Source organism: Pristiophorus japonicus, chromosome 8, assembly GCF_044704955.1.
Source record: "Pristiophorus japonicus isolate sPriJap1 chromosome 8, sPriJap1.hap1, whole genome shotgun sequence".
NCBI lineage: Eukaryota > Metazoa > Chordata > Chondrichthyes > Pristiophoridae > Pristiophorus > Pristiophorus japonicus.
The window spans coordinates 68,753,829-68,777,225 of NC_091984.1; the positions used below are offsets into that span (position 1 = coordinate 68,753,829).

General features: G+C 42.9%; 1 protein-coding gene across 4 annotated transcripts in view; it reads left to right on the plus strand.

The window, feature by feature from the left end:
• The window catches only part of agbl4 (AGBL carboxypeptidase 4), a 1,656,729-nt gene extending 1,634,349 nt beyond the window's left edge, over positions 1-22,380 (plus strand). The window contains exons 13-15 of one of the 4 annotated variants that reach the window (XR_011594058.1): positions 10,232-10,302; positions 20,244-20,270; positions 21,691-21,777. Coding sequence is in view for 2 of the 4 variants with exons in the window: in XM_070886905.1 (XP_070743006.1) it covers positions 21,691-21,790 (100 nt within the window). In the remaining 2 variants the exon portion in view is untranslated. Of the gene's footprint in view, positions 1-10,231; positions 10,303-20,243; positions 20,271-21,690 lie in introns of all 4 variants that reach the window. The other 3 variants (XR_011594059.1, XM_070886906.1, XM_070886905.1) reach the window with 3 other exon arrangements.
• Positions 22,381-23,397: the final 1,017 nt, after the last annotated feature.

Below are 23,397 nucleotides of genomic sequence, written 5' to 3' on the forward strand. Positions count from 1 at the left end.
ATGCATTTGCCCACTCACCTAACCTGTCCAAGTTACCCTGCAGCCTCTTAGCATCCTTCTCACAGCTCACACTGCCACCCAGCTTAGTGTCATCTGCAAACTTGGAGATATTACATTCAATTCCTTCGTCTAAATCATTAATGTATATTGTAAATAGCTGGGGTCCCAGCACTGAACCTTGCGGTACCCCACTAGTCACTGCCTGCCATTCTGAAAAGGATCCGTTTATTCCTACTCTTTGCTTCCTGTCTGCCAACAAGTTCTCTATCTACATCAATACATTACCCCCAATACCACGTGCTTTAATTTTGCACACTAATCTCTTGTGTGGGACCTTGTCAAAAGGCTTTTGAAAGTCCAAATACACCACATCCACTGGTTCTCCCTTGTCCACTCTACTAGTTACATACTCAAAAAATTCTAGAAGATTTGTCAAGCATGATTTCCCTTTCATAAATCCATTCTGACTTGGACCGATCCTGTCACTGCTTTCCAAATGCGCTGCTATTACATCTTTAATAATTGATTCCAATATTTTCCCCACGACCAATGTCAGGCTAACCGGTCTATAATTCCCTGTTTTTTCTCTTCCTTTTTTAAAAAGTGGGGTTCCATCAGCCACCCTCCAATCCATAGGAACTGATCCAAAGTCTATAGAATGTTGGAAAATGACCACAAATGCATCCATTATTTCTAGAGCCACTTCCTTAAGTACTCTGGGATGCAGACTATCAGGCCCTGGGGATTTATCGGCCTTCAATCCAATCAATTTCACTAACACAATTTTCTGACTAATAAGTATTTCTTTCAGTTCCTCCTTCTCGCAAGACCCTCGGTCCCCAAGTATTGCCAGAAGGTTATTTGTGTCTTCCTTAATGAAGACAGAACCAAAGTAATTGTTCAATTGGTCTGCAATTTCTTTGTTCCCCATTATAAATTCACCTGATTCTGACTGCAAGGGACCTACATTATTCTTCACTAATCTTTTTCTCTTCACATATCTATAAAAGCTTTTTCAGTCAGTTTTTATGTTCACTGCAAGCTTACTCTCATACTCTATATCCCCCCTTCTAATTAAACCCTTTGTCCTCATCTGCTGAATTCTAAATTTTTCCTAGTCCTCAAGTTTGCTGCATTTTCAGGCCAATTTTTATGCCTCTTCCTTGGATTTAACACTATCTCTAATTTCCCTTGTTAGCCACGGTTGAGCACCTTCCCCGTTTTAATTTTACGCCAGAAAGGGATGTACAATTGTTGAAGTTCATCCATGTGATCTTTAGATGTCTGCCATTGCCTAACCACCATCAACCCTTTAAGTATCATTCGCCAGTCTATCCTAGCCAATTCACGTCTCATACCATCGAAGTTACCCTTTCTTTAAGTTCAGGACCCTAGTCTCTGAATTCACTGTGTCGCTCTCCATTTTAATGAAGAATTCTACCATATTATGGTCACTCTTCCCCAAGGGGCCTCACACAACAAGATTGCTAATTAATCCTCTCTCATTACACAACACCCAGTCTAGGATGGGCAGCTCTCTAGTTGGTTCCTCGACATATTGGTCTAGAAATCTGTGACATCTTCCCAGAGCACAGCACACACAGCTTCCTAACATGCAGGCGGCTCTCTCGGAACTCTCCGGAAAGCCTGTTATGTTTAATGATTAACTGTACAGTTGCAGTACACAACACGTCCACATCCACAGTGTGGAGCTACAAGCATTACAAGCTTACAGACATTACACTTCTCCCCTCCTTAATGAAAAAGCCATCATAACAAACATCATAAATAACTTTCATTTTTATACATATTTACAAATTTAACTACCACTTGTTTCCTGTTTCGCAGAGGATACCTTCGCTCTCGAATAGAACCTTCCAAACATGGTGTTGATTTCACACTCATTTGAGGCTCATCCTGAGGAACATTTTCCTCCATGGAATTTCCTTGATTTTCATTTGCACTCACTCTAACTTCAGGCTCTTTGTTTCCCTGACTCGGACTCAGACTTTCATTCTGATTCTCTCTTGAATTTGTTTCCAGTACATTGGATTTAGGATTTGCTACTGGTATATCAAAACTATCTGATGAGTCAGAAATAATTGAATCATTCCCACCTTCAACTCCTTCCATGTCTGTAGGTAAAATATGATCAATATGAACAAACCTAACCTGTCCATTATCATACATCTTTACCAAATATGTGCGAGGAACACATATCTTCACCACTCTTCCGGGTACCCGCTTGAACCATTTATGGTGATGGTTCTTCACTCTCACCTTCTGGTTTAATTTCACTCTTCTCTCTTTTACTCTCCCTTTATTGTGATTCCCTTTTTGTCTTAATTGTGTCTCTTCTACAGACTGTGCCAAATTTGGCTTTAACAATGAGAATCTGGTTCGTGGCTGTTGTTTGAGAAACAACTCTGCTGGTGTTCTACCAGTAGTTGTATGAGGAGTATTTCAATATGTAATCAAAAAATTCGCCAATTTGTGATCTAATGACAACTGTCATTTTCTTGGATTTGGATCTAACATTTGTTTTATGAGGGCACATTTGACAATTTGTACAGTGTGCTCTGCTGCACCATTCGGAGCAGGTTGGTATGGTGGAACCTTGGTATATTTCACACCATTTTTGCTCGTGAATTGTGCAAATTCTTCTGAACGAAATTGTGGTCCATTATCCGAAATAATTTCTTCAGGGAGGCCAAATGCAGAAAATAATTTTCGTAAAATGTCCAATGTTTTACTTCTTGTTATTTTTTACATTGGAAACACCTCAACCCACTTTGAATGGCTATCAATTACAATGAACAATTGTTGTCCATCTAACTCAGCAAATCAATATGTAGCCTTTGCCACACCCTGGGAGGCCATTTCCATGGCTGTAATGGTACTGGTGGTGGTTGCTTGCTTACCGATTGACATGTCGTACACTGACTCACGATGTACTCTATATCTTTATCAAGACCTGGCCACCATAAATAACCGCGTGCAAAACTCTTGGTCAAGCACATTCCCAGGTGCTGGTCATGGAGGTCTCCTAATAATTTGGACCTGAATTTATTTGGTATAACCACTCTTGCACCCCACATGATACAATCGTTATCGACTGATAATTCATTCCTACGAATGAAGAATGGATGTGTATCTTTGTCTGTTACCTGGTTTGGCCATCCATTTGCAATATACTCATACACCTTTGACATCACTGGGTCACGTTTGGTTGCTCTACCAATCTCTTCAGCTGTGACTGGCAATTGATCAATGTATAAAAAATAGAACACTTCTTCCCTATCGGGTGTAATCTGTGATGGGGAAGGCAATCTAGACATTGCATCAGCATTACTGTGATCAGCTGATCATCTGTATTCAATATCATATGTATATGCTGACAAAATCAAAGCCCATCTCTGCATTCGGGCTGTAGCTAATGTTGGAACTGGGGACTTTGGATGGAGGAATGCTGTTAGAGGCTGATGGTCCGTAATGATGGTAAATTTACGACCATACAAGTATTTGTGAAACTTCTTGACCCCAAAAATTAATGCCAAAGCTTCCCTTTCAATTTGCGGATAATTTTTCTCACTGGCACTGAGAGTGCGTGAAGCAAAAGCAATTGGTCTCTCCTCCCCACTACTTAATAAATGAGAGATTACTGCTCCAACTCCATATGGAGAGGCATCACATGCTAGTTTAATCTCCTTAGATATGTCGTAGTGAACTAACATGGTGCTCTCTACCAATTTGTTTTTACACTCCTTGAATGCTGTTTCGCATTCGTTTGACCACTTCCACTGGATCTGTTTTTTCAAAACTTCATTCAGTGGATGTAATACTGTAGCCAAATTTGGTAGTAACTTCCCACAATAGTTCAAAAGACCCAAGAATGAACGAAGTTCAGTGACATTCCTGGGAGAGGGTGCATTTCTAATTGCATCCAATTTTTCCATGGTTGGATGTAAACCATCTTTGTCTACTCTGTACTCTAAGTACTCCACTGAGTTTTTAAATAACTCACACTTATGAGCAGGTACTCGTACTCTGTGCTTCTCTAGCCGTTTGAGGACTTCATTCAATATGTTATTATGAATTTGCCTATTTGGTGCTGAAATTAGTATGTCATCCAAATAACATACTACCCTTTCAATACCTTGCAAAATCTGGTTCATCACCCCTTGGAATATGGCAGGGGCAGAAGACACTCCAAACGGTAGCCTATTAAGTTGATATAGGCCTAGATAAGTATTTATAGTCAAACATGACTTGGACTCCTCATCTAGTTCAAGCTGTAAGTAGACATTCGTAAGATCCAGTTTTGAGAAGATCTGACCACCTGTCAGTGTTGTGAACAAATCTTCTATATTCGGCAATGTATTGGGGACATTACCCTCTAGAACCTGGTTTACGGTTACTTTATAATCACCACACAATCTTACCTTACCATCAGACTTATGTACAACAACAATGGGTGTAGCCCAATTACATCGATCTATCTTATAAATAATGTTCTCAGTCTCTAGTCTTTTGAGTTCTTGCTCAACTTTCTCCTTGAGTGCATATGGTACAGAACGTGGCTTGTAGTAAACCGATCTAGCGTCCTTCTGTACCCTGACACTCGCCTTGAAGCCTTGGATTGGACTGTCCGTTTCACAGAACACCTTCGGATACTGCTTGATAACTTCATCCGCTGATGAAAATCTCGCTTCCACACAGAAAATCTTACTCCAATCCAGCTTCAGTGAGCTCAACCAATTTCTTCCTAGGAAAGCAGTCTTGTCTCCTTTTACTGCTATTTGAGGCAAATTCTGAAATTGATCTTTATATTTCACCGGTATGGTGATACAGCCTACTACAGGAATTTTCTCTCCGAAGTAGCCTCGCAGCTCTATCTTGGATTTCTCCAGTTGAAAATCACGCAATTTGTCGCGGTACAGTGACTCCGGTATTACACTCACGGAGGCACCCGTGACAATTTCCATTGGTATCTTGAAACCCGCAACATCTATGTGGATTTTGATGCTTTCCGAATAGCTGTCTGTTAACCTCGTGCTCCTGATGACGTGTAACTCTAACATCTCCTCGTCCTGTTGTTGTTCTTCCATGCTATGAAGTTTCTTTGGATTTCTACTCATAGCTTTGAATGCTGGACTCATAGCTTTAAAAACTGGTTTACCCTTCAGTCAGCATGCCTTCGCAAGATGCCCAGTCTTTCTGCAGAAGAAACACTCTGCCTTCACGTATGGACAACTTTGAGCAATGTGTTGTCCCAGGCACCTATAGCACGACTTTGACGCTCTGGTAGAATTTGCAGTCTCTGAGGCTCTCGGTCATGCCCGTCTTTTACTTTGAACCTGCAGGTGATTTACCTCGGTTGACTGACGACCGTAATCATTATTTAACTCTTGGGAATACTGTTCAGCCATGCTCATCGACCTCGCTGTCTGACAGGCAATCTCAAAAGTTAAGTCATCTGTCGTCAATAACTTCCTTCTGGTCGCATCATTTTTCACCCCACAAACAAAACAATCCCGTAATGCTCGGTTTTGAAAGTTTCCAAAATTACAGTGCACCGATAGTTTTTTTAATGCTATGATGTAATCAGCGATACTTTTATCCGCTTTTTGATTCCGAATCCCGAAACGATAGCTTTCAGCAATTTCTAACAGTTTGGGGTTATAATGCTGCTCCAGCTTCGTTAAAATCTCTTTAAGCGTTGTGTCCTTTGGCTTGTCAGGCACAAGCAGATTTACAAGGGTTTCGTATAATGCCGGACCTAGCACTGATAAGAAAATCGCTTTCTTACATTCCAACACAGCCCGGTTCTGGACTGCATTGTTGAGAACTTCGATTATGTTATTTGCAGTGAAATACATTTCTAGCCGATCCACATACGCTTTAAAACGTTCCTGGTCGTGTCTATATTCACCCAAATATCTGATTACACATGCCATTTTTAATCTCTAGCTGTTCACATCGTGTGCTATTTTTTTACCTCGGATTTTGTAGCTTTTTTTTCAAAGACAGAAACTTCCAAAGTCTTCTGTCGGCTGGCTAAATCCTTTACCAACAAAATTTAAGCTTTAAACATCCGAAAAATCTCCCATCCTCGTCGCCAAATGTGATATCTTCACAGAACACAGCACACACAGCTTCCTAACATGCAAGCTGCTCTCTCGGAACTCTCCTGAAAGCCTGTTCTGTTTAATGATTAACTGTATAGTTGCAGTACACAATACGTCCACATCCACAGTGTGGAACTACAAGCATTACAAGTTTACAGACATTACAAAATCCATCCCTTATACACTCCAGGAAATCCTCCTCCACCATATTGCTATCAATTTGGTTAGCCCAATCTATATGTAGATTAAAATCACCCAAGATAATTGCTGTACCTTTATTGCACACATCCCTAATTTCCTGTTTGATGCTGTCCCCAACCTCACTACTACTGTTTGGTGGTCTGCACACAACTCCCACTAGCATTTTCTGCCCTTTGGTGTTCCGCAGCTCTACCCATACAGATTCCACATCATCCAAGCTAATATCCTTCCTTACTATTGCGTTAATCTCCTCTTTAACCAGCAATGCTTCCCCATCTCTGTTTTGTTTCTGTCTATCCTTCCTGAATATTGAATACCCCTGGGTGTTGAGTTCCCAGCCATGGTCACCCTGGAGCCATGTCTCCGTAATCCCAATTACAGCATATCCATTAACGGCTATCTGCACAGTTAATTCATCCACCTTATTACGAATGCTCCTCGCATTGAAACACAGAGCCTTCCGGCTTGTTTTTTTTTAACACTCTTCGTCCTTTTAGAATTATGTTGTAATGTGGCCCTTTTTGATTTTTTTCCTTTGATTTCTCTGCCCTCCACTTTTCCTTATCTCCTTTCTACCTTTTGCTTCTGTCCCCATTTTACTTCCCTCTGTCTCCTTGCATGGATTCACATCCCCCTGCCATATTAATTTAAACCCTCCCCAACAGCACTAGCAAACACAACCCCTAGGACATTGGTTCCAGTCCTGCCCAGGTACAGACGTCCAGTTTGTACTGGTCTCACCTCCTCCAGAACCGGTTCCAATGTCCCAGGAATTTGAATCCCTCCTTCTTGAACCATTCCTCAAGCCACGTATTCATCTTAACTATCCTATTTCTACTCTGACTAGCATGTGGCACAGGTAGCAATCCTGAGATTACTACCTTTGAGGTCCTACTTTTTAATTTAACTCCTAGCTCCCTAAATTCAGCTTGTAGGACCTCATCCCATTTTTTAGCTATATCGTTGGTACCTATATGCACCACGACAACTGGTTGTTCACCCTCCTCTTCCAGAATGCCCTGCATCCGCACCGATACATCCTTGACCCCTGCACCAGGGAGGCAACATACCATCCTGGAGTCTCGAGTGCGGCCGCAGAAACGCCTATCTATTCCCCTTACAATAGAATCCCCTACAACTATAGCTCTCCCACTCTTTTTCCTGCCCTCCTGTGCAGCAGAGCCATCCATGGTGCCATGAACTTGGCTGCTGCTGCCTTCCCCTGATGGGCTATCTCCCCCAACAGTACCCAAAATGGTATATCTGTTTTGGAGGGAGGTAACCGCAGGGGACCCCTGCACTACCTTCCTTCCACTGCTCTTCCTGATGGTCACCCATTCCCTCTCTGCTTGTGTAACCTTTACCTGCGGTGTGACCAACTCACTAAATGTGCTATTCACGACAACCTCAGCATCGCGGATGCTCCAGAGTGCCGCAATGCGATCTGTCAGGAGCTGCAGGAGGACACACTTCCTATACACACAGTAGTCTGTCGCTGATTTCCCACATAGCACAGGAGGAGCATGACATGGGTCTGGGCTCTCCTGCCCTGACTTAACCCTTAAATTAACTTAATTTGGCAACAATGCCAAAGGTTACCTATTGATAAGAAAAGAAAAAGAAAAAGATAAAATACTCACCAATCCACCAGCCAATCACTTACCCGCTTGACTGTGACGTCACACTTCGATTTCTTTTTACTTCTTTGTTTACTTACTGCCCCTGCTCTAGCTGGCTTCCCTAGAAGTATCCTGAAAGAAAGAATCCTTTCCAAAAGGTGTTGTATTTCACAGCAATAAAATAGAAAATTCCACTGTTCAGGTGACAATTGTCGGTAATATGAAATGGCAAAGCAGAAACAGGTAGAGATCTGCTCAGTGAGAAATGTTCCACACTAATTCAGCAACTAAATCTACTTTACTGACTACATCTCGTGGAGAATTTAAAATGTTACAAAGCAAAGATCCTATACTTGTAAACTTAGATCTGCTGCACATTTCCATCTATACTGCTCACTCCACTCTCCAGTTTTATGAGGAAGAGCTTCATTTCAATATTTAAAAATGAATGGTAATCCATATTAGTAAGACATAACATGATTTCCTGTCCACCTTTGATGGGAAATCATATTGTGTGCTTCTGCTTACCCATCTAATATGTGTGTAACAGAAAGTTCCATGTGTGATAGACCTCTTAAAGGATACACACGTTTTATATAAAAATGTACTTAAATGCTTTCAGTGCTTTCTTTTGTTCTTTTTATTTATATTCTGTTTTCTCTGTTTCTTCAAAAAAATTATTTTGTTCTTTTCTCGGAACTTATAGGAAATATTTATTTTGAAAAAGGAGCTGAATAAGCAAAATTACCAGAAAGTCAAATGTAATTGAAGCATTTCACAATACTGCAGTATGACAGGAAAAGCTTAAAAAAGGAATATATCAAAGGGCTGTTACATTACAAACATTCATGGGGGCTTTGTAAGTGACAAAGAATCTGAGTACAAGCTGTAGCGTTCCATGGCAGTTGCAAAATCAATTTAAAATGAATGAAGTGGCCTGTTTTTACCACATGTTAAATACTTTATTTTATGGATGAAATAATAAAAGATTATTGTGGCAACAACCATATGTGCAGGCCTTGACTTTCCTATCTGACAATGAATAATGATAGTAGCTGGCAGAGGCTCAGGTTCAGCAGGGAACCAGTTGCAGAGCTGTGCCATCTCCTACAAGGAGACCTGCAGATAACTTGCACCACAGGGACAGTATTGCCAGTGGCAGTCAAGTTCACCAATAGAACTGGGTTCCTCACAAGTATCAGCCAATGTGCTGGCCACAGATGTATCAAACAGATAACTGATGCATCAATCAGCATAACTAGCACTCCTTTTTCACTGAGTAGCCAGAGAAGCCAGAATTCAGCCTGGCTGCTGAATTTCACAGTGCTGCTGCTTTTTCTAAAGTACAGGGGGTAATTGACAGCAGCCACTTGGTCATCTTTGACAGCGGACTCTTGCTCGTCCTCTGCCACTATCATTATATTCTCCTTACCTATGTATATCCATCTCACCCAGTGCTAGCTTCACAAGCTCACAAATTGCATCCTGCAGCATCAGTGTAGCTATGTTGGTGCTTGCAAATGTTGGTGAGAGAGAGACAAGTTGCTGTAAGTTTCTGTCTTGTACTAAACCATTAGCAGTGCTGGCAGGCGGCCTACAATGGCAGAAAAGGAAAAAATGTTAAAATTCTTGCTCCAGAGCATACAACAACCAGAGCTTGCACTGCAAGATACCGTAAAGCCAAATTTATGAATGCATGTTACCAGCAAGGAGCTGGTAATTACATTTACTGGATGGAAACATTGTAGGGTGCACACCCATGATTTCCAGATTTCCACTCCTGGTAGGCAAGATTTCCCATGGAAACTCTTGATTTGTAAAATAAATCCTTGTATGTGAAGCTTGTGTGATTCTGTGTATGCCTATGTGGGAGTGATTGAGAATGGGGGAAAATGACTAAAGCAGGATGGTATTAATCTTGAGCTGAAGGAAGTCCGTGGCTTAATTTTCCCTTACTCCTGCCATGCTTTTACATGAAAGGATACCGAAGATTGCCTTTTCCAAGTTAGACATGTACTTGTATGCCGCTAAATTCGGCTCTATAACACCCAGGTGCTGATTCAGGTCCAAAATGGCGTCTGTGGCGCAAGCGCATACTTCTGGTGCGTGCCGCGCTGGATGCCATTTTGGGTAGGACATTAGTGCTACTTCTGGGAGCGTGCATCCTAAGTATCCAGAGTGCGCAGATCATGACGTCAATCAACGTACAATGCTGATTTGATGTCAGTGCTGCAATTTTTGACCTCAACGTTACAACTAACGCCCTCTCTTAAACACGCACAGTTGAACATGTGTACAGCAGCAGGAAGGACCTCCCATCAGCCCTATTTAAAGGGATCATCAAGTGCATTCAGGTTAGTTGCTAATTGATTCCTACTAGCTCTTGGTGAGTTTATAGAAGTGTTTGGTGGTCTGCTATCTTACTTGAATTTTCTGGAGTGGTGTGGCAGGTTACTTCAAGGCCTCTGCTCAAACCATTTGCTCTCAGACATGGGCGCAGTAGTTTGTATCCCAACGTCTCCATTCACTAAGGAAGTGCTCACTGAAATCTGTTGCAGGCATAACTGCAGCCTCAGAACCAAGTATGGACGGTATTGCCAGTGGCTATCAAGGTGAGCGTGACTATGAATTTTTATGTACTGGGCTCCTTCCAGGCTGCAGCAGGTGATATTTGCAACATCTCCCTGTTTGTCGTGCACTGTTGCATAAGGAAGGTCACTGGTCACATAGCGTGGATAGGAAGGACATGTTTCCCTTGGCAGAGAAGTCAACAACTAGGGGACATAGATTTAAAGTAATTGGGGAAGGTTCAGAGGAGATATCAGGGGAAATGTCTTCACCCAGAGAGTCGTGGGGGTCTGGAACTCACTGCCTGAAAGAGTGGTAGAGGCAGAAACCCTCACCACATTTAAAAGATACTTGGATGTGCACTTAAAGTGCCATAAGCTACAGGGTTACGGACCAAGAACTGGAAAGTGGGATTAGGCTGGATAGTTCTTGGTGGGCCAGCGCGGACACAATGGGTCGAAATGGCCTCCTTCCATGCTGTAAATTTCTCTGATTCTATGAGAATCTGTATGCAAAGAGAGGTGATTACATTAAATTCTCTCGTGCCAGAGAGAAGCAGGTAGAGCGAAGATGGGCTCCAAGCTCTGTGCAAAGCCCTGTGCAAGGTTGGTGCTGGACTCCTCATTGCTCGTTGACATTGCACTCAGGCTTTCTGGCGGGCATTTCATTGTGCATACCCATCAGCGTTCTTCTGTCGGCCTCCCCATTGACGTCCTCATCTGAGTCCTGTGCAGCAGAACTCATGTGCAACCTCGCTCTCTGACTTGTGCTATCCTTTCCCCCTGCCCTGACTGCAGCCCACTCATGCCCGGTGACTCATTACACGCAGCTGCTGCCTCTATAGTACCCTTCTAAATGACACGCAGGGGCTGAAATTGCCCCTTTCCTTAAGGCCTGTTACCACCACGAATCGGCGGCCACATTGCGAATTGGAGTGACCGCCGACTTTTCGTGGAATGGTCGCTACTAGCCCAATTTCCCTCCGGAGTTTTCCCGGCGGTGCCCCGATCACATGCCTACCGCTCCGTTGCTGCCGATCCGTGGTAAGCGCATCATGACCATGCGCACTGCCGATCTAGCCCCTCCCGACGGCAATATTCCCCTCCGAAAATCGTCGACCCACCCAACGGTGCCAAAACCTGTTTTTTTCCGGTGGTCCAGTGAGGCTGTGTCCTTCTGCAATGGCAGTGCGGCTTCCCTTAAAGGGGAGGACGTGCTGCCGGCATGTTTTTTTTTGTCGGCTAACTGCCATATCGGCCCGACAATTATGTCCCCGTGTTCAGCCGGGCCGCCAATAGGCAGCCTGGCACTTCCCCTTTGGTGCCAGGCTGCTGGCCCAGCGTCACTCTGCACCGCCCCAACATCCGCCCCTCAGGTTTTGCCACCCCCCCCGTATCTGCCCTTCAAGTCAGGTCACGTTAAGAGCGACTTCCGGAACAACAAAGAGCCGAATGTCGCTCAAGAGGTGACTTGAACCACAGCTCCGGTAGAAACCATCGAAACTGGGTGGGAGCGTCCCGTTTCAGGCGAGGGACAATTTTTACTCCGCAGTGTCTCTATCTGAGCTGGTGACTGCGAGTATGAAATCAACTGACAATGCTGTGTCTTCTGCATCACTGCCGCCTTTTGCAGTTCCTGCTCCTCCAGCACTGTCTAGGCAAGTTGGAGCTCTTGTTAGAGATTGTTGTTATGTGAGTGAAGGCGGGGTTGGTAAATTAAGCATATGGCATTTGAAGATGAATTCCCTGGCCTTGATCACTCGTGTGAGGTCATTAAACTTCTTGCAGCACTGCATCCAGGTCTTCAGAGCTACACTGCTGGCATTCATCACAATGGCTCCCATTGCCTTCTTCGACTTTGTCGAGAGGGCCCTCTAGCCCCCTGTGGAAACAGGACCCCTCTCTTTCTGTCCACCTCCTGCACCAAGGCCTCCAATTCTGCATCAGAGAACCTGGGAGCATGCTCTCTGCCATGGTGTGCCGTTACTCAATGTTGCTCTTGCTCAGTCTCTGTTCCCCAGCCAGTTGAATCACCTGCTGCAGCCAGAATGTACCTCCCCTTTAAGAGGTGCAGGCTGGCTTTAAGTGTTGCTAGCCTCGCATGTACTTGGGCCCCCTGCTGAGGCATGCAGCCACTCAGCAGCATATTCAGCGCTGGCCTGCATGCCTCAAGCATTCTAATTAGCAGGCAGCACAAAGTTTGTGTGCTGCCTGCATTATTTTCAATGGGCATGAGTTCATCACACATCATGGTCCCCGCGCCCATTTTTCAGGAGCTATCACATTTTTAGCTCGTAATCTCTGAGCCCACCTCCAGTTGCAACAATTTTCCTTTATTGTGTGCTATTTTATGCAAACAGAAAAGTAGCTTTGATGTAGTAAAGGAGTTTATATACATTGACAGACATGTGCCAACCTGTCGCACTTCCTATGAGGCAGTAAGTGACCGTGCATCATGCAGCATGCAGTGTGTTCCAATGGTTTTATGTGTGAAATCCATTGTGTCAAAGCTTTAGATTGTGAGTTGCACTTTGAATTTATGCCCTGTTGGAGTATGGAAATGTATGGTAATCAATAAAATCACTGTAGGGTTGTGTGAGGGTTTAGCATGAGTCAGTAATAAATGTGCATAAACAGATAACACATTATGGCATACCTACTTGGGCCATTTATCTGATAAATGGTACGGAAGAAATCTTCGGCATGCCATGTGCTTCCACATCTGTTCCCATGTCCTGTGGATGCAATGCCCAGTTTGCCACCACCTACCAGACATGCTGCCTGCTGTCTTTTGTGGCGGGTTCCCTGAAGTACCAAATGAGGCAATCCTCTTTACATTATGCAGCAGCAGCAGCAGCTGCACTGCACCAACCATCGAACAGATGCTTTGGTGCTGCTCTTCTCCATCTTTTGAACACTAGCTCTGTTTCCTACTTGTATCTTCATTTTGCCATTCATTGTTTTTTTTCCAGCTACTTCTATTGCTCCTAACAACCTTAAAGCCTGTTTAAAGAGGCTGAAAAAAGAATCTGTCCCCACTTGAAGCCATGTATCTTTAAGGGGGACACGAAGCCTTTATAGAGCCGATGTCATGCTAGATTTCCTGCCTCACCCTTTGGCAAACTCCCAGTGCCAGGAGCAATTGAAGCTCGAATCTTGTCTCAAGCAGAAAATGAGGGATGATGCTACAAGAACTCAGAGGGTCAGGTTTGGGCAATTTCAATGAGCGCGTAGTCCATTCCCCCCTGGCTACTGCTTCAGCAGTAGGATTGGAAAATTTAGCCTATTATGAGTATTATCATGGTCCCTCATCTTTCAAATAGAATCATACTGGATTATGCAGCATTCTGGGCACCATCTTGAAAAACTCAGTTGGGATAAATAAATTGACTCACTGTGATAGCTCAATATAAATGACAGTCTATTGCACCAGTGAGTCACAATGCCAAGATAATTTTTTAGTTCAGCTACTCTGTATGAAAGGAAAATATCAAAATACTTTTCAAAATAGTTCAGTCACTGTACAGTACTGAGATAGTTCTATGACAGAGTTCATATTTTATAAACCAATATAAATGTTGCTCTTTATATGGAGTTAGAATCAAAACTTCATCACACCTCACTGACTCACTGCTGCAGCTATTTCGATCTGCGATAGCTGCATGAAGTTAAATTTTCACCCTTGCCCAAAGCATTGTTTTTCACAATGTTGGCAACTCATCGCTGGGTAAAGTCAGGAGACCACTTACAAGAACTATTGCAGTAAAGCAACCCATGCATTTTTAATAGTCCTCATTAAAGGTAATTAAAATGACTTGAATTAATGTTTTGCTATCTGCACAAATCATTTTTATAATTAAAAGTTTTGCATGTGTACTGACACACCTCAAACTGGCATCACATTTCAAAGTATCCAGAGGCAAAAAGATTATGATTAGTTCAATTGACCACTATCTGTTAAATTAACCATGCTGATCGGCACGAATGTGATACAATCCAAAACCACATCATTCACTGGACAGGAAGGAACACCTGACCATCAATAACCACCAACACCAAAACAAAACAATCAAACCATTATTTATTTTCAAAGCTACCATTCACAAAACAGCAAGTACCATAAAGCATACCAATTAATCTGGTTTCAGCTACCAACGTGATTTTTGACTCATGTGAAAATATATTGGCATAAATAACATTTAAAGTTGATTTTTTAAAATCAAATAATCTAAATAGCTACAACAATTTGTCCTTGTAGAGACTTACTGCTCTTTCAAGGACTTGGGTTCAAGTTTCAGTTCTTTCATTGAGATTCACTTCGTGAATTGGCTTCTTTTTGTTCCTTTGGTAATTTGGTGTGAATCTTGTTTCTTTTCTCTCTCCAAGGACAAATTGTTGTAGATATTTAGATTATTTGATTTAAAAAAATCAACTTTAAATGTTATTTATGCCAATATATTTTCACATGGGTCAAAAATCACGTTGGTAGCTGAAACCAGATTAATTGGTATGCTTTGTGGTGATTGCTGTTTTGTGAAAGTAGCTTTGAAAATAAATAATGGTTTGATTGTTTTGCATAATCCAGTATGATTCTATTTGAAAAATCTCTATGTATCTTCATTATTTTACTACTTTTAACTGTAATTGCAATTTTATTATTTGAATTTAGATGTTTAATTTCAATGCTCTGTATAAGGATACACTGCGTGACCCTTGTGAGCTGTGCCCTGACTTGCATGTGGCCTGGGCTCTCCTTAGAACTGTACAGGCTCCCTTGAAACAAAGACATCGCTTTTCATATTACATTACATGATCGAATTATCCTGTCATTATAAAACAATGTATCTTTCAGCTCCCTGTAAGCAAATCTATTCATTAATATAAATAAATATTAAATGGGCAACTGTGGAATTTTCAGTTTATGTCACTCTTGAAAAAGAATGGAATTATCCATGAGTTATTAGCTGTTTCTCCCAAAATTACATCATCTATTCCACAGTTCCCATTGAGAATGTTCTATCAATCGGCCTGTTTTTCACAAAAAAGGCCCAAAGTGGAACAAATTGCCATGGTAAATCATGTTGCTGGAATGAAATAATCATCATCATCATCATCATCATCATAGGCAGTCCTTCAGAATCAAGGAAGACTTGCTTCCACTCCTGAAGTGAGTCCTTAGGTGGCTGAACAGTCCAATACGAGAACCACAGTCCCTGCAACAGGTGGGACAGATAGTCATTGAGGGAAAGGGTGGGTGGGACTGGTTTGCCGCACGGTCTTTTCGCTGCCTGTGCTTGATTTCTGCCTGCTCTCGGCGATGAGATTCGAGGTGCTCAGCGCCCTCCTTTCACTTCTTTCACTTAGGGCGGTCTTTGGCCAGGGACTCCCAGGTGTCAGTGGGGATGTTGCACTTTATCACGGAGGCTTTGAGGGTGTCCTTTTAACGTTTCCTCTGCCCACCTTTGGCTCATTTGTCGTGAAGGAGTTCTGAGTAGAGCGCTTGCTTTGGGAGTCTCGTGTCTGGCATGTGGATTATGTGGCCTGCCCAGTGGAGCTGATCAAGTGTGGTCAGTGCTTCAATGCTGGGGATGTTGGCCTGGTCGAGGACGCTAACATTGGTGCGTCTGTCCTCCCAGGGGATTTGTAGGATCTTGTGGAGACATCGTTGGTGGTATTTCTCCAGGTATCTACTGTGTATGGTCCATGTCTCTGAGCCATACAGGAGGGCGGATATTTATACAGCCCTGGAGACCATGAGCTTGGTGGCAGATTTGAGGACCTGGTCTTCAAACACTCTTTTCCTCAAGCGGCTGAAGGCTGCACTGGCGCACTGGAGGTGGTGTTGAATCTCGTCGTTAATGTCTGCTCTTGCTGATAAGAGGCTCCCAAGGTATGGGAAATGATCCATGTTGTCCAGGGCCGCGCCATGGATCTTGATGACTGGGGGGCAGTGCTGTGCATTGGGGACAGGTTGGTGGAGGACCTTTGTCTTACGGGTGTTTAGCGTAAGGCCCGTGCTTTCATACGCCTCAGTAAATACATTGACTATGACTTGGAGTTCGGCCTCTGTATGTGCGCAGATGCAGGTGTCGTCTGCGTACTGTAGCTCGACGACAGAGGTTGGGGTGGTCTTGGACCTGGCCAGGAGACGACGAAGGTTGAACAGGTTTCCACTGGTTCTGTAGTTTAGTTCCACTCCAGCGGGGAACTTGTTGACTGTGAGGTGGAGCATGGCAGCGAGGAAGATTGAGAAGAGGGTTGGGGCAATGACACAGCCCTGTGACCCCAGTCCGGACGTAGATTGGGTCTGTGATCGATCCGCTGGTAAGAATCACAGTCTGCACGTCGTCGTGGAGCAGGCGGAGGATGGTGATGAACATTTGGGGGCATCCGAAACGGAGGAGGATGCTCCATAGACCCTCATGGTTGACCGTGTCAAAGGTCTTTATAAGGTCAAAGAAGGCCATGTATAAGGGCTGGTGCTATTCCCTGCATTTTTCCTGTAGCTGTCGCGCTGTAAAAATCATGTTCGTTGTGCCCCGTAGGGAACGAAATCCACACTGTGACTCCAGGAGGAGCTCCTCAGCCACAGGAAGAAGACGGTTGAGGAGTACTCGAGCAACGACTTTCCCAGTGGCTGACAACAGGGAGATTCCTCTGTCGTTGCCGCAGTCGGACTTTTCCCCTTTTTTAATTTTGGTCACGATCACTACATCTCTGAGATCTCCCGGCATGCTCTCCAGATGAGAGAGATGAGGTCATGTATTCGCGCCAACAGTGCCTCTCCGCCATACTTCAGTGCCTCAGCAGGGATTCCATCCGCTCCCTTAGCCTTGTTGTTCTTAAGCTGTCTTATGGCTTTTTCTACCTCGTGCAGTACAGGGGTTTTACTGAGGTGGTCATGGGTAGCATGCTGCGGGATGGAGTCGAGAACACTCGAGTCAAAGGCAGAGTCTTGATTGAGGAGTCTCCTCAAGAGAAATAATTTAGATGAGACTGCCATGTCAGCACTTTTTAGAGGTGGTGTGATAATTTTGCTATTCCCCTACACCAGACTATACTTTCCTATAGATTATGAGTTACATTACACTAGTTGTTTTGTACAGTTGCCCTGCTGGAGTTCTTTGAGGATGTAATGAGCAGGGTGGATAAGGGGGAACCAGTGGATGTGGTATATTTGTATTGCCAGCAGGCATTCGATAAGGTGCCACATAAAAGTTTACTGCACAAGTTAAAAATTCATGGGGTTGAGGGTAATATATTAGCATGGATGGAGGATTGGCTAACTAACAGAAAACAGAGAGTTGGGATAAACGGATCATATACCGGTTGGCAAACGGTAACTAGTGGGGTGCTGCAGGGATCGGTGCTGGGGCCTCAACTATTTACAATCTATATTAATGACTTGGATGAAGGGATAGAGTGTAATGTAGCCAAGTTTGCCGATGATACAAAAATGGGTACGAAAGCAAACTGTGAGGATAACAAAAAAATCTGCAAAGGGATATAGACAGGCTAAGTGAGTGGGCAAAAATTTGGCAGATGGAATACAATGTGGGAAAATATAAGCTTATCCACTTTGGCAGAAAATATAGAAAACCAAATTATAATTTAAATGGCGAACAATTGCAAAGTGCTGCAGTGCAGAGTGATCTGGGGGTCCTTGTGCATGAAACACAAAAAGTTAGTATGCAGGAAGTAATCAGGAAGGCAAATGGAATGTTGGCCTTTATTGCAAGGGGGATAGAGTCATCATCATAGGCAGTCCCTCAAATCGAGGATGACTTGCTTCCACGTCAAGAAGTTCACAGGTGTTTCAATGAAAGACCTAAAATTCCAGGTCCCGAACTAAATCTTGAAGGGTGGAAGATGCCTGTATGTGGATTTTTTTTAACGTGTGGTAGCTGTTGCACACCAGCCACTACACGAGCTTGACAGAGCTAGGTCTTGGTCCAGTAGCAAGGATTAACCAAGACGACTGGAGACCAGCTCTGCTGCACAGACCTAGTGTGCACACATATTGCAGTGTGGGCTGGCCCGTGCTGCCCTTGGGCCCTCGCCTTTCCTGGGCCCCGAACTTGCGCCTCTCCTGGGCCCTGATCTCATCTCTTTACAATCTCTCGCTGCTCCTTCGCCCCGACCTCACCGCTCCTGCTGTATCTGCCCATGCTCCAATCACCGGCCTGGACCTTGGTGATGTCCATTTTCACTGCCGTTGCTCTCCAGCACGTGCTGCTCCCTGGAGTGGCATGCCTCGATGTCGCTGCTTCCGCTCCCCGGCCTGCTCCGATGGTGCTCGCAGGCCGGGGGCCGCTCAGCCTGCTGGGCCAGGCTTCCATGCTGCTCGTTCTGCTCCCTGGCAAGCAGAGAAGTCCTGCTACACCTGTACAGGGTATAGGTGAGGCCACACCTAGAGTACTGCGTACAGTTTTGGTCTCCGTATTTAAGGAAGGGTATACTTGCATTGGAGGCTTTTCAGAGAAGGTTCACTAGATTGATTTCGGAGATGAGTGGGTTGACTTATGAAGATAGGTTGAGCAGGTTGGGCCTATACTCATTGGAGTTCAGAAGAATGAGAGGTGATCTTATCGAAACTTATGAGATAATGAGGAGGCTCGACAAGGTGGATGCAGAGAGGATATTTCCACTGATAGGGGAAACTAAAACTAGGGGGCATAGTCTCAGAACAAGGGGCCACCCATTTAAAGCTGAGATGAGGAGAAATTTCTTCTTTCAGAGGGTTGTAAATCTTTGGAATTCTCTGCCCCATGTTCATTGAATATATTTGAGGCGGAGATAGACAGATTTTTGAGCAATAAGGGAATAAAGGGTTATGGGGAGCGGGCATGGAAGTGGAATTGAGTCCATGATCAGATCAGCCATGATTTTATTAAATGGTGGAGCAGGCTCAAGGGGTCAAGTGGCCCACTCCTGCTCCTATTTCTTATGTTCTTATGTAACTTATTCTTAGACAAGTTCTACCAGAGGCTGTTACAAAATTCCATTTCAATAATTTTGCTGTCAACTGCAGAAAATCAATATGTTGACTGGATTACCACTTTATGTAAAATGAAGCACTTGGAATAGTGATTTCAATGCTACTGTTGTTTGCTGTACACTCATATTAAGACATTGTGTGAGCCATTCTCTATGCCATTATCTGACACTTTAATATGGATATAAAATTGTGTTTTGTTGTGTTAAATAAACCTTTCTGTGTTATTTAAGTGATATGTCTTAGAGTTTATACTGATGTTAAAAGCAAGAGTGGTGAAACTCAAGAATAGAATTATGAACCTATATTATTGAAATAATTATTTTATAAACTCTGTGATTTTTTTAGTTGGCTTACTAATTTAGGGTGGATGTACATTTTAATGTTAAGGATTCTACAAAATGGTTTGATAAGGTAGACATAGAGAATATAATTCCACTTGTGGGGAAGACCAAAACTCAGGCCATAAATATAAGATAGTCACTAATAAATCCAATAAAGAATTCAAGAGAAACTTCTTACCCCTCAGAGTGGGAAGAATGTGTAAGGTTATTACAATAGGGATAGATGAAGAGAGGTGGAGCATAACATCAGCATAGACCTATTGGGCCAAATGGCCTGTATATTCTATGTAATTTTATGTAAAAAATATTAATGGCTTTAACGAATAGTATTGCCATTTCTTCATAAAAATTATAAGCAATAAAATTTTCCTCTAATTTGCTTTCTCTAGATAATCTTGAAGTTGGCTCCTAGAAAGGTACCCGCCAATGAGAAAATGTTCTTGAGATTCTTATATTTCATTGAAAATTATGTGAGAATTATTATTCTGCCACTGGGGAACATGTCTTATTTCCACTATCTAAATTATGGTTCCCTACCCAAGAACTTTCTGGTATATACTACACCACCAGGTTAAGTGGAAGTTACAGGAATGGAAGGGACATCATAGAAAAGTGACCACTCACAACTCCATAGGTGAAAGACATCTAGGAGCAGGTCATTGAAGAATGGTGTTTGGCATAGGACATAGAACAACCCACAGAGGAGAAAAACAGAGGCAAACAATTAAATAAATTATCTACTGACTTTCAGATTTGGGCTTCTCTTAAAGGAGGAGTGTGAATTCAATTTCCTTTGGCTGTTTATGAAAGTTGTTTGGGTCCGGGCAGGATGCATTCTGAAAAGTTTATAATAGAACAGTATTGATAGCACCATAACAACTGTCCCAAAAGATATTTTATAAAAATCCTTGGTATGTAATGTCACATCAGTCTCTTATCTAGCTAATGTTCTGTGATACATGACAATCAAGAGAGAAGAAATTTTAAATTTGCACAAAATTGATGAAGGAAATGTAAATGAGAAAATTGTCAACTTCAAAGCAGGAACTGTTAGTCTGTTCTTTCCCCCATACCACATATCTTAATGCAGCCTTCTTCAGTTTGGAAGGTAATTTGCTAATGTCACAAACTTCTTTGTGGCTGTCACCAATGGTATTTCATGACCAGATCAGAGAAGGCACACTTGTGTCAGCACAACACATATTTTCTCTCCCCTGTATTACAATATTTTTGGACATGTAACCTGCACCACAGATCGTAGATTTATCTGTGCTATACCTAACTAGCTATAAGGTAATTAACCTTTTTTCCCATTTAAGATTGTGACTCCACTCCTGAAGTTACGGTACTTTCCACGTTCAGTTTCCAATTATAGTTTACTTCGCATCCAAATCCCTGTCCTGCCTACAGCTAATTCTTTTTCCAGTCCCAAACTCCTGCTTACAGCATGTCCTAGTTTGTGACTTCTATGTATGGGCAGTTTGAGTTAGCTGAATTTTCTAACTTTGCACACATTTTGCTGGAATTATCAGCACAAAGCTTTTGAGCGAAAAGGTGTCTGTCATACAAATTATACAAGCAGAAAATGAAACTTTCTCTGCACACTAGATTTAAGTTTTATGATATATAATATGAAGCTTTCTTTCAGTATGAAGAATAAGTACAATTTTCTGCTGTCAGTTTGTATGTTTTATATAGTTTACTGTGCACTAGAACTCATTGATCTCTATGGAAAATATTAACAGACTAAAAAGTAAATATCTATTGTTATTGATAAAACTTTAACTCTATACCAAAATGCAATTTTCTTCTTTTTATAATGCATGCTTTTTGCAGCAGAGAAAAATCACCTGGCCTCAGACACACAGACCATCAAAGCAATGGAAACAGCTCAGAAAACAGCAAGACAACAGTCAGTGGAGCTCGGGGACACTAAATAAATCGAAAGGATTTTCGCTCCCAGGCATCATAACCATCTTATAAACAGCTATGAAAAGGGGATAATGTGATAAAATGAGTCCAGATATATCATCAGAAAAGAAGAAATATTTATGTGATCATATTCACTTCCAGCTTAAATTCTAATACTCGTGGTTATCAGCATCTTCTTGAAGCTCAAAGGTTTATGTATTGCAGATTTGAAAATTTGTAGGTTAAATGCAGTAAGTATTTAAAAGAGGGAAACTGATGTGCTGCAATGAATTTCAATTCACACAAGTGCCTCTTTCTCATCTCTGCATCTCTGTGAGAAAGGAAATTGAATGATAGCTAAAGCATAGAAATGACTTTCCCATGACACGGATTAGTATGTAAAAGAGAGAGAAAAGTCTTTGTCTGAATTATTATATTTAAATTGTTTCCATAGCTAACATTTTAATTTTTTTAAACATATTTGAAAAGATTTATTCTGCTACAAAGCTTCATCATAGCTTGTGTTTATCTGTTTTCTCACATTTTATGCTGCTGTTGCTTTTGATGTAATAGTTCTATAAGCCATTTGAACAGTTGATAGTTTTGAAATAAAGTCTGGTGATGATTTCCTTCTTTAATCCCTCTGTAGATTATATTTTCTGAGTGACTGACAGCTCTAAGACTCAAATTTGTGACCTTGTTAGTAATGTAGGACTCAACTAACTGAGTAAGCATGCTAGTTCATATTTTCAAACTTTACACCTGCCACTCTCACCTCATAGAATCATAGAAATTTACGGCACAGAAGGAGGCCATTCGGCCCATCATGTCTGTGCCGGCTGAAAAAGATCCATCCCGCCTAATCCCACTTTCCAGCTCTTGGTCTGTAGCCCTGAAGGTTACGGCTCAAGAACAACAAGGCTACGGGAGCGGATGGAATCCCTGCTGAGGCACTAAAGTATGGCGGAGAGGCGCTATTGGTGCGCATACATAACCTCATCTCACCTCATCTGGAAGGAGGAGAGCATGCTGGGAGATCTCACAGATGCAACTACAGCGGAATCTTCCTGCTGTCAGCCACTGGGAAAGTTGTCGCTAGAGACCTCCTCAACTGTCTTCTCCCTGTGGCTGAGGAGCTCCTCCCGGAGTCACAGTGCAGATTTCGTCCCCTACGGGGCCCAACGGACATGATCTTTGCAGCGCGACAGCTGCAGGAAAAATGCAGGGAGCAGCAGCAGCCCTTATACATGGCCTTCTTCGACCTTACAAAGGCCTTTGACACTGTCAACGGCGAAAGTCTATGGAGCGTCCTCCTCCGTTTCAGGTGCCCCAAAAGTTCGTCAACATCCTCTGCCTACTCCACGATGACATGCAGGCCGTGATCCTTACCAACAGATCCATTATAGACCCAATCCACATCCGGACCGGAGACAGGGCTGCGTCATCGCTCCAACCCTCTTCTCAATCTTCCTCGCTGCCATGCTCCATCTCGCAGTCAACAAGCTCCCCACTGGAGTGGAACTAAACTACAGAACCAGTGGAAAGCTGTTCAACCTTTGCCGTCTCCAGGCCAGGTCCAACCTCTCGTCGAGCTACAGTACATGAACGACGCCTGCGTCTGCGCACATACAC